Source organism: Canis lupus, chromosome 30, assembly GCF_011100685.1.
Source record: "Canis lupus familiaris isolate Mischka breed German Shepherd chromosome 30, alternate assembly UU_Cfam_GSD_1.0, whole genome shotgun sequence".
NCBI classification, from domain to species: domain Eukaryota; kingdom Metazoa; phylum Chordata; class Mammalia; order Carnivora; family Canidae; genus Canis; species Canis lupus.
The window spans coordinates 9,149,432-9,161,042 of NC_049251.1; the positions used below are offsets into that span (position 1 = coordinate 9,149,432).

Genomic DNA, 11,611 nt, shown 5'->3' on the forward strand with positions numbered 1-11,611 from the left:
AGTTCTCACTCTGTGGCTCACTTGACCTCACAGCACTCTCCAAAGGGCTAGTCGAGGCAGCATGCTGAGTATTTTGCACTCTCAAGTTTTGGGACAAGTGGCTTTGTGCCTGGCTTTGTGCCTGCCCTTCTCCCAGAGCTTCTGGTGTTGTGAGAGCTTTTCCCCGTCTTGGCAGGAAGGACTCCTCAGCCTTCTCTGGGCCTTCTTCCACATTTCCTCCCTGTAGGGAACTGTCCCCATATTCCTCAAGCCTGGCACTGACATCGAGACCAGTCCAGATGCTGCAGGCTTCGGGTGAGCAACTAAGAGGCAGTGGTGCCAGTCCTCCAGGAGCACCCCCAGAGGCAGAGACCTCCTCTGGAAATGCCGGCCCCCAGCAGGCAGTTCCTGTGCTTTTGCCACGACGCCGTCTCAACCTGGACAGTAGCTGGGCTCCCAAGAGAGTGGCTGCAGCCAGCAGCCCTTTAGGTGGACTCCAGAAAGCCCGGTCTGTGCAGAGTCTGGTGCTGCAGGGTGAGGAGCCTGGTGGGCCCAACTCCAGGGTGTGGGGAGTATGGAGCACATGAGCATGCTAGAGGAAGGAGGGCCTGATTTAGCCCTGATGTATCACTCTGCTTGCCACTGGGTGTCCCTTAGTGGGTATGTGCAGGGCACAGCAACTCCTAGGGAGCTGGGCCCTAGCACCTGGGATGCCTTCCTCACCATCTGACTTGTGTCTGCCTGTCTTCTCTGCAGATGAGGGCCCACCACCAGGCCCATTGCTTTTAGGGGAGACAGAGGCCCAGGAGGGCCTGCACTCCCTGCCACAGGCTGATAGCCATCTGTCTCGGCCTCAGTCCTACCAGAACCCCACCACCAGTTCCATGGCCAAGATTTCCCGCAGCATCTCTGTTGGGGAGAACTTGGGCCTGGCAGCTGAACCTCAAGCTCCTGCTCCCATTCGAGTCTCACCGCTCAGCAAGCTAGCCCTGCCCAGCAGGGCTCACCTGGTCCTGGACATCCCAAAGCCACTGCCGGATCGTCCTACCCTGGCCACATTTTCACCTGCTACCAAGGGCAGGGCCCCTGGTGAGGTGGAACAGCCTGGTTCCTCAATGGGCCTAGGAAAGGCTCATAGTACATCTGAGAGGCAGGCTTGTTTGGGGGAGGGTGCCAAGCCTAGGACAGAGTGCCAGGCTCAGCCTGGGCCCAACAGCCCCTGTGCCCAGCAACTGCCAGTCAGCAGCCTCCTCCGAGTCCCTGAGAACTTGCAGCCCCCACCCCCTGAGAAGACTCCTAGCCCCATGGAATGCACCAGGCCAGGGACCCTGAGCCAGGACTCAGGTGTGCACAGCTCCCCAGCTTTCATCTCCCACCCCGTCCTCTTTCTCCTGTTTCTGTTGTCTGCTCTCTGGCTCCATCCCATTTCTGTGCGTCCAGCCTCTGGTGTTTTCGTCCTGTCTGCTCCTGTCTTGGTCCATAAGTCACACCCCTGATGGTGAGACACTCCCACCAATCTTCATGATCTCCTTGTGACCTCCTGCTCCCTTGCCTTCTGGCCTCTTGGCTGGCCCTCCCCTCTGAACCTTGTTTTCTGTGTGGTAGTGGGGAGCAGTGTTGGGAAAAAGGGACTGTGGGTAAATGGAGGGGGTGTCATCCTGGGGGTAGGGCTGTCTTGCTCTCAGTAGCCCCTGGGTTGTGAGGGGAGGCCTGAAAGGGCAGCTTTGCTGGGCCTGAGTTATACGTGTCCCTCCCAGAGCCAGCAGTGAGCCTGGAGCAGTGCGAACAACTTGTGGCAGAGCTCCAGGGCAACATGCGCCAGGCTATGCGGCTCTACCACTTGGTACGTGTTGGGTGCCCACCGTCTGAGAGACAGCATGTCAGGAGTGCTAGCTGAGTGAGGACCCAGAACAACCATGATAAGGCTCTTCCACAGATGGGTGGGTGGGGCCATCAAGAACATCCTGGGCAGAGTAGGCAAGGGAGTTAGAAGCCAGGCCAGGCCTCTTGAACTGAGCACCTATTGGTCATTTCTAAGAGCTGGAGACTTCCTGACTGGAGGGGTCTAAGTGGAGAGGCCATAGGTCCTAGTTTGTCCTAGGACCATCGCAGTTTATGCCTGTTGTCCCAGTATAATTATTAATAGTAGCCCTTGTCATATTCAAAAATGATTTGGCCACCGTAGACATAGGGGACAGTCCAGCAGGGCCCTCTTTGGGGGAGGCTAGACCCGAGTGGGCCCCTCCCCTCTGTATATCCACTGACAGGAGGTTCTTCCACTGTTTCTCTGACTTACTTCCTGGGTCCTCCTACAGGTGGCTGGCTGCAAGACACCCTCAGCGGAGCAAAGTCGCATCACCCAGCTCCTCAGAAACACCTTCTCTTCAGTACGGCAGGAGCTAGAGGCCCTGGCTGGGGCAGTGTTACGCAGCCCAGGCGGGAGCCCTGGGGCTGTGGGGGCTGAGCAAACACAGGCCTTGCTAGAGCAATACTCAGAGCTGCTGCTTCGGGCTGTGGAGCGGCGCATGGAACGCAGACTCTAGTTTCAGAATCCTGTTCCAAGTGAATGCTCCCCCTATTCCAAACTGTAACCCCTGCTCCACTCTCCAGAACCCGTGGGGATACTTGGAGTGGAAAGCAGGGATCAGTGCTCAGAGGGGAAGCAGCTTTCCCAGCTACTTCTCATGGGGCCCCTGTATTTATTAATTTATTTCCCTGACTGTTGCCTCACTTTTTTGGAAATCCTGCCTCCACAGCCCCTCTAGTGGCTCATGCAGGGTAGGTCTTGGATCTTTGTCATCTTGGTGCTGTGAGGAGTAGGAGGGCAGCCTGCCCCATCTGGGGGAAATTGGGAAGGGCTGGCCCTCTCTTCTTAGAAGCCATTTGAAATTACTGCAGGGATCAGCTCCCTGGGGTGGAGCACACACAGGGTATTCAGTGGGGTGGAAGTGAGAGGCCATGTGGTATCAGTGCCCTTCAGCCAACAGCGGAGCTTCACCTCTACCTCCACTTCCCCTCCCATACCAGCTGCACTCCCCTGACTGCCAGAGCAGGGGTTATCTGTTTTCCCCAATTCCTGGCAGTTCCCAAAGGAACTCCCCAAAGCCCTCTAGCCCTCCAGGGCATTTCCAGCCATCAGGAGGCTTGAGTGGTATCAAGGCCTGAGCCTCCACATTCCACTCCCATTCTCCCTTTAAGAGAGCCCTAGCATTATCTCTCTCCCTGTACCACCCCCCTTTCTTTCCTGGCCAGAACTTGTGGAGACAGCTGTGGGATGTTGCTGCAGGACAGTAAAGCCCTCTGCTGGGCAAACAAAGCCCTGGCCTCTTTTTCTCAGCCCCTCGGTCTTCCCTATCTGCCCGGTCCTGATCCCCAGCAGGCTATTAGACCCAGAGGCTACCTTCTGCTTGCATCCTGAGAGATGACTGTGTTAGAACTTCCCTCAAGGTTTACAGGGCACCAGCCCACCTCTAAGGACCTTGGCCACAGATGAAGTCTACACACACACACACACACACACACACACACACTTGAGTGTTCATGGCTAGAGTACCTGGCTCGCTGATGTGTGCCTGGTTTCCCTTCTTGTACTACTCCTGCTTTACCACCCTGCCTCATGCGGAATTATCAAGGAACACAAAAAGGATGCTAGCCCGAATTCTGGATTCTTGGTGTCCACAACCTAGTCAATATGAGATGGCTTGTGGGTTTCTGATTTGGGTGGAAGGAACCTCCTCAAAGGCAGTGCTGGGCACCCAGGATACTCTGGATACCAGAAGTTGAGGGGAGGGGAGAGGCACATGGGACTGCAGAAGGGGTCAAGAGACACCAGGAAAGATGGTAGGTGGGACAGGTACGTGGTAGAGGGGAAGGGGGTAGATTAGAATTAGAAGGGCAGTTGTTAGGGGTAAGGGGATGGATATAGGGCACAGAGGGCAGGTAGAGTGGGACCAAGTAGTGGAGCAGTTGAGTTGGGTTGAAGAACATGTGTCTCTGGGCCCTACTGCTTCCCTCTGCCTCAGGTAAGTCTGGGTAGCTTTCCTGGAGATTTGGGCCAGAAAAAGCTATTCTTCCACGGACAGGCCATCCCTGCTGGTTCTATAGGTAGAAGCTTAGAAAGAAACAGGTGTCTGTAGAGTACCCAGCTCTTGTTTGCATCAGCCAGGCATGCCCCAGAACAGCTGAAACCTGTTTCACCTTCACTCTTCGGTACTACCACCACCTGCATAGCCAAACTGCAAAGAAGTCCTACAGCTGCCCTTGGTGAGGGTTGGAGGTCTACTCCCACTCCCCCCACTGGCACGCTAGTCCCAGCTCAGCCCAAAAAGGCTCAGGCCTGGCCCTCGGGCTGGGTTCTTTCTGAACCTCAGCCAGCCAGTCCCTCAGAGGAGGGAGATACACTCCGGTAAGGTTTGTGAGAAGGTGGCCGCCCTTCCCCACCCACAGCTGAGCGTTGGGTGGGAAGGGGGGTCTTGTGGTCGGCCAACGCCCGCCCCTTTCTGCATGTCTGAGGCCACCGGCAACTGCCGCCCCCCCCGCCCCCCCAACCAGATTTGCCCTGATCCAGTTTTGAACCCTTACCCCCCTTATTTATAACTTTTATACTTTGTCCAGGCCCCGGCGCTTCCCTCTTCCCCAGGTCTCACGGGGGCAGGGGCCGTTTTTAACTCGTCCGTTTGTATTGATGTATGAACTCGTCAATAAACACAATCATTTGTTAACTCTAGGATGCCAGCGAGCGGGGCGGGCGGGAGAAGGTGCGGCCTCTCGCCGGCGGTGGGGTTCGCTGGGGTTCGCAGAACCCGGGCGCGCGGGGGCGGGGCCTCGGCGGGGCGGGGGCGGGGCCTCGGCGGGCGGGGGCGGGGCTTCCAGGGGCCGACGCGTGGCCTCGCGGCGGCGGCGGCGGCGGCGGCGTCATGGCGGAGGCGGCCTTGGACGCGGTGCGGAGGGAGTTACGAGAATTCCCGGCCGCCGCCAGGGGTGAGTGGGTGCGCGCAGGGCAGCCTCGGGACGCGGGCGGGACCTTGGGCAGGGCCTGCGGGAGCCGGGCCCCCGAGTCGGGAGCGCCCTGACCCTGCCGGGCCGCCGACCGCATCGGTGCCCTAGTCGGTGCCCTCGGGGAGCGCCGCGGCTGGGACCTAGTCCTTGCTGGCCCTCTGCGATCACCGTTTTGCGCCCGCCCCGGTGCCGGGCCCTCAGCGGCCGTGCTCCCGTGTTCGCATGTCCTTGTGGCCTTCTGGGGTGACTCTTCGCTTTTACCCCCAGGGCCCGGGCCAGTCTTCCCCCTGCCGTGTTTCCCACAGTCGGCGGGTCCCGGATAATGGGGCGGCCTGTTCTTGCCCCTCCCAGCCTTTCCTGGGTGCTCCCTGTCTGAACCCCTGCTGGAACACTATTCAGGAGCGGACTTCTCCAAGCCGGTGCAGAGCTTTAGGAGAATCGTAGGCAACTGTACAAGTGATCCCTGGCTCTTCCCCTGCTTCGTTTTATTTTTCTCTCTCCTTGGTTCCCTCTCTCCCTCCTTCCCAATTTTGTTTTACCGTTAATTGGCAACACAGGCACGTGGTTTAAAAAAACGTATTTGTAATGTAAGCATTCCTCCCGTTCTAGGCTCCAATTTGCATCCTCCCAGAAGCAGAAATACTCCAAATCTACACACACGCACAACTGTGTATCTCCTTTTGTATACAAATGGTAGCCTGCCTGCTAAACACTTTTTTGCACTATGTATTTTGAAGACCACCCCATATCCCTCTTCCTCAGTCTTTTTCACACTTGTGTACTAGTGTGGTAACTTACTGAATCAGCCTACTATTGACAAATATTTAGGTCATTTGCAGTATTTCTTTTTACTAATGCTGCAATGAATACTTTGAGCACCTCCATAGTAAGCACCTCAATGTGTTTAGGATGCATCAGTGAACAAATCTCTGCCCTTATGGACCTTACATTCCAGGTGAGACAGACAGCGCTAGACACACTAAATGAGTTAATTATACAGTCGAAGAGATGGATTAGAAGATAAATGTGGGAGAAAAAAGTAAAGCAGAATAAGAGGTCTCATGCCAGGGATGGGGTAGGGGCAGGTTCTTTTTTTTTTTTTTTTTTAAGATTTTATTTATTTATTCATGAGAGAGAGAGAAGCAGAGACACAGGCAGAGGGAGAAGCAGGATGTGGGACTTGATTCTGGGACTCCAGGATCACGCCCTGGGCCAAAGGCAGGCACCAAACCACTGAGCCACCCAGGGATCCCCTAGGGGGCAGGTTCTAAGTTTAAATAAGATGGTCAGGGTAGGTAGTCTGCCTTGATAAAGCGATGTTTGAGCGCAGGCTTGAAGAAGGAGAGGAAGGTAGTGAGCCATTCAGACATTTGAGAGAAGAGCATTGCAGATAGAGGGCACTCGGGCCCACTTCCTGAAGTGGAAGTGTGCCTGGTGTGTTCACGGAACAGTGAAAAGGCCAGTGTGCACATGTATGAGTATTTTTGATGGTTAGATTTCTAGCAGAAGAATTGTTAGGCCAAAGGAATTGTTTGGGTCCCTTTTGAAATTCTCTCACATTGAAGCCTCTGAAGGGAGCAGTAGCCATTCTCTATAGGTCTTTTCATTGATGAGGTAGTAAAGCTGAAATAATTGCAGAAAATACAGAAGGTGAAAAAAAAGTGGAAGTTTCCACATATTTTAAGAATCCCAGTGAGAACAAGAGGGAGATTTATGGCACCCCAAATCACCTTCCCAATGTGACTGCTTTGATGGGCTGGCCTGACTGGGCTGGCCCTTTGCTCCCTTATCAGCTTGGCAGGTTCTCTCTTTTCCTTCTGGCCGGTGAAATAAGTATATGTGCCATCTCTCTCCTTTTCAGTTTTGTTGAGTCCACCAGCATCTTCCCACTTGGAGAAGACTTCCCCACTTTCCACTTTTTGATCTAAAGACGTTTCCTTTCTGACTGCAAAGCAAAGATGACCAGTGTACAGACTGACTTGAGGGAGAGAGCACGACCTCAGAGGTGAAAATTAGTGCAGTGGCCTCCCACTGGGGCCAAGGCATTCAGGCTGGATCTCACAGATGAAACTAAAAGTCAAGCCCTGTGTACCCTTTATAGATGCTAGGAGAAAGGCATTTCAGTCTGAGCAGCAGGAACGAAGTTTGGCTCCACCTGAGAGTGTGGTAAGGGGCAGGCACCAGACAGGAGGAAACCAGACTGGAAAAGTAGGTTGGGCCTGATCATGATTATGTATCACCTTGAATGCATGCCAGAGTGGACTATAATTTATAAACCATCAAAGGATTTTTTTTTTTTTTTTTAACTAGGGGTATGGCAAGATGAGATTGTATTTTAGGAGATGACTGGGGCCAGGGTGAGGGATGCTTTGAGAGGGAGTGGAATTGAGCCAAGGGAACCAGTTCTCTACAGCAACCAGCCAGCCAGGAGATATTGGAGACTTTGAACCAGAAAGCCAATATTTACTGAGCACCTGCTGTATGTTAGGGACCTTTCTAGGTCCTAGGGATACATCAGAGAACAAGAAGTGCATCCCTGCCTCCGTGGAGCTTATATTTGATGGTAGCAAGAGAGACTAATGGACAGTTTTGCCAAGTGAAATACATAGTGCGCTACATGGTGATGAACAAAAGGGGTAGAGAAGGAAAAAAAGGCAAGGGGTATAGGATTGTTGGGGACAGGTTCCAATTTAAAAGGGTTGTCAGGGAAGGAAGCCTCGTTGAAGTAATATTTGAGGACCTGAGGAGGTAATCTAAAGGTAGATACTGGCAGAGGAAAGGAGGGTATAGTTTAAGAGACAGAAGGTAGAATCACTAGAACTTCGAGAACATCAGTAGAGTGACAGGAGTGAGGGAGAAAGAAGAACTAAGATTTGGGAGAATTGACACAGGGCCACTGTAGACATCTGCGCAGATGGCATACTGCGTGACCTGCATAAATGCACGTGGTAGTGCTGAGTGTCTGAGGATGCTGATGCTGTTTAGGAAGATCAGAGACACAGTTCAGCCCTTGCTTTCCCTCTTATGGTTTTGTGTGCCAATCTGTCTCCCCAGTTAGGTTGTAATCTTCTTGAGATGACTAGGATCATCACTTTACCTCCACATTGGCTAAACCAAGTGCTGAATACATTCTAGGTACTCAGTATCAGTGTTGGAGGGTGCTTTCCAAAGTCTAGACTCACCCACACCAGCCTGTGGCCTTGGGGCCTCAGTGCTACTCATTCGGGAGCTCCCTGCACTATCTAACTGGCTGCATCTCCTGATGGCTGGCAGGAGGTTGGGCACTGCAGGGTGTGAAAGCCGAGGTTTCACTGTACAGGGCTGGTCTCAAGGACGGTTTGGATTTTAGGCTAAGCAGCATCCCCTGGCCCTGTGGACTCTTATAGCCCAGCTCGATGTGTTTGTGGGTGCTTCATGCTTTCTCCCTTAAATTTCCCTCATTCTTCAATTCCTGGTTGTCTGGGATCCCTTGGTCATCAGTGGGCATTATCCAGTGGTAACAGCATGTCCTGCCCAGGGAATGCATCTCTTATGTAGGCAGTGGGGCAGCAACTGGGTGCTGTTGGCTTCAGCCCCTCAACCCTCCTCTTTCTCTCAGAGCTCAGTGTGCCTCTTGCTGTGCCCTACCTGGACGAGCCCCCCACTCCACTGCACTTCTACCGAGACTGGGTCTGCCCCAATAGGCCCTGCATCATCCGTAACGCCCTGCAGCACTGGCCAGCCCTGCAGAAGTGGTCCTTCCCTTATCTCAGGTGGGGGCTCCCCTGGGGGGTGTTGGGTGGTACTTTGTGGTATCTGGGTAGGCTGAAAGTCCTTTCTTCCAGAGCCACAGTGGGCTCCACAGAGGTGAGTGTGGCTGTGACCCCAGATGGTTATGCAGATGCTGTACGAGGGAATCGCTTTGTGATGCCTGCTGAGCGCCGCCTGCCCCTGAGCTGCGTGCTGGATGTGCTCGAGGGCCAGGCCCAGCACCCGGGAGTCCTCTATGTGCAGAAGCAGTGTTCCAACTTGCCCACCGAGCTGCCCCAGCTGCTGTCTGATCTAGAGCCCCACGTGCCCTGGGCCTCTGAGGCACTAGGTGAGTGAAGGCATGGCATGGGCCAGGCAGGGAAGGAATGGGAAGGAAGGAGTCAGCTCTGCTTGCTGCTTCTCCCTTTGGTGATGACTTGGCCAAACTCGGGCCCTCAAGGTCAAGTGCTGTGCACTAAATGCTCAAGTCTCCAGGCCACAACTTTGTATTGAACTACTGAACATTGTTACCCTCCTTTCTACCCCAGGGGAAGAGACCCCTCCTGGAGCTCACCCTCCTCTGTGCCTTCTCCCTGTTTGCTCCTCCCTGTGAGCTTCTGGTGCCTGCCCCTTCTCTCCCTCCCTTCAGCAACCCCCTGCCCCCCGGTTCTGGTCCAGCATCACCGTATGGTGGTTATTCCCAGCCTAACTATTGAGAATGACCCCTCCTAACTCTGTCTCTTAACCTCTGACCTGCAGGAAAGATGCCTGATGCTGTGAACTTCTGGCTAGGAGAGGCGGCTGCAGTGACATCTTGTAGGTGTCAAAGGAGTACAGAGGTGGGGGAGGAGGGAAGAGGAGGCCAAGAGTGGAAGGTTGGGTTTGGATGGAAGTTAGATGGGCTATTCTCTGAGATTTCTTTTGGAATTCTGAGGTTTGGACATGACAGAGGGCTTCCCTGTAGCTCAGGTTAAGGAAGGTCCCATGGCACTGGGGTAGAGGGCACTGTTTCTTCTAGGTCTCTAGAAAGCCCTCCATAGGCCAGCTAGGTCAGGGGTAAACTCAGGAGAACCTTGTTTGCTTGAATTTCCCCTCTTGGCAGTAATGAGCGCAGGACCTGGTGAGCATCCAGTTGCTGGCAGGCAGAGATCGGAAATGCCAAATGCTTGCCCAACTCCTCGCATCCCCTGGAGCCTGCTTTGTGCTCTTCTGTTATACTATCTGTCACATGTCTTAAGTGCAGGGCATTGGATGTGATCATTTGCCCCCTCTTAACCCTGCCCACTGGGGCTTCTTTGTATTGGCAGTACATAAGGACCACTACGAAAACCTCTACTGTGTGGTCTCAGGGGAGAAACGCTTCCTGCTACATCCACCCAGCGACCGGCCCTTCATCCCCTATGGTAGGGGACTCAGCCTCTAAGTGCTGGAGAGCTGGTGGCCCAAGGTAGAGGGAGGGCAGTGGGGGCCCTGGGCAGGCTGGTGCGCCAGACCTGAGGTGTGGGCACAGCGTTGCCATTGTGCTCAGGGAACGAGTGGGAGGAGCTGACAAGCTGCAGGCCGTTTGAATGTCCCCATACCTTTCTCTCTCTGGTTTCAGAGCTGTACACACCAGCAACATACCAGCTAACCCAGGAGGGCTCCTTTAAGATGGTGGATGAAGAAGCCATGGAGAAGGTGTCTGCCTCCTTCCCGGGCCCTGGGGTGGGGGGAGGGTAGGAGCCTGATCTTGGAGAAACAGGTACAATAGAGCATGGGAGATGGCACCGGGCTCTGAAAGATCTCGAAGTCTGGGCTCTCCTGGTGCTAACAGGGCAGGGCTTGTGGTGTTTACCTTTGGAAGGGATAGAGCTGGAGGGCCTGGGGCCTTTGGGCCTATTCCCTGGCATCCATTGTGTCCCCAGGTACCCTGGATCCCACTGGACCCACTGGCTCCAGATCTGGCCCGGTACCCCAATTACAGTCAGGCCCGGGCCCTTTGCTGCACGGTGCAGGCCGGTGAGATGCTCTACCTGCCGGCCCTTTGGTTCCACCACGTCCAGCAGTCCCATGGTTGCATTGCTGGTAAGGAGCCGCCCAGAGGGCAGCTGGGGGATGGGTTGGGGAGGCAGTAGGTTGGGGGGGTACCTTCATGCTCAGGTCTCTATTTCCCCCACAGTGAACTACTGGTATGACATGGAGTATGACCTTAAGTACAGTTACTTCCAGCTGCTTGACTCCCTTACTAAGGCCTCCGGCCTCGACTGATGGAGCTCTGGTGAACATTGCCAATGACAATGGTGGGAAAGGTCGTAGCCCTCCCTGGCCAGGTCACGTCCAGAGGCAACCTGGAGTCAGAGGGTGCTGGCTGCCAGCCCAGCTTGCCTTGGGATCATCGCTGGGGAATTTGGGGCCAGACAGGTCTGGGTGTGGGTTCCCAGGAAGTTGCCACACTGGTGAGGCAGCAGCCTGTCCTGGAGGAGGAGTGGAGCTTCAGGTGCAGTGCTGCCTCTCACCAACACTGTGGCTTTGGGCGACTTGCCACCTTGGAGCACTGGTGTCCTGTCTGTAGAACAGAGAAAATGGTGGATCCTACCCCACGGTTGTGAGGCTTGGAGAAAGATCTTTAAGGACCATAAGGGCTGGCACGGAGGGAAATGTATAATAAAAGATGACTGTGATTCATGTGTGCTAAGACTCCCTCTCGAAGTTTCCTTCTGTGGTCTGGTGGGGGCTGGAAACATTTCAGAGTTCCTCTGATTGTGGCTGAGGCCTGGTTCCAGACCCAGGATTGAGGAGCTCTCTGCTGCTAAGACCCTGTAACCGTGAGAGAAATTGCAGCCCTTCCAGGCAAGCGGGCCCCACTGACTCGGCCCATACAGCTGTACCCAGCTTTGCTCTGGCCTTGTTTGCTGACCTCCAGCTC

At 54.6% G+C, this 11,611-nt stretch overlaps 2 protein-coding genes across 9 annotated transcripts in view; both read left to right on the forward strand.

Annotated features, from left to right (window-relative positions):
- The window catches only part of MAPKBP1 (mitogen-activated protein kinase binding protein 1), a 50,420-nt gene extending 47,125 nt beyond the window's left edge, over positions 1-3,295 (forward strand). For 7 of the 8 annotated variants that reach the window (XM_038580136.1, XM_038580138.1, XM_038580141.1 and 4 more), the window contains 4 exons: positions 227-513; positions 736-1,323; positions 1,737-1,822; positions 2,295-3,295. In XM_038580136.1, the coding sequence (XP_038436064.1) occupies positions 227-513; positions 736-1,323; positions 1,737-1,822; positions 2,295-2,522 (1,189 nt within the window). In that variant the 3' untranslated portion in view covers positions 2,523-3,295. The remainder of the gene's footprint in view (positions 1-226; positions 514-735; positions 1,324-1,736; positions 1,823-2,294) is intronic. The other variant, XM_038580143.1, reaches the window with a different exon arrangement.
- Positions 3,296-4,895: 1,600 nt separating this feature from the next.
- On the forward strand, positions 4,896-11,345 carry JMJD7 (jumonji domain containing 7). Its single transcript, NM_001204235.1, is given in 8 exon segments — positions 4,896-4,959; positions 8,576-8,729; positions 8,802-9,055; positions 9,466-9,522; positions 10,014-10,109; positions 10,307-10,383; positions 10,611-10,770; positions 10,865-11,345. Coding segments are annotated over 8 exon segments (951 nt in total). The 3' UTR covers positions 10,954-11,345.
- The last annotated feature ends 266 nt before the right edge of the window (positions 11,346-11,611 follow it).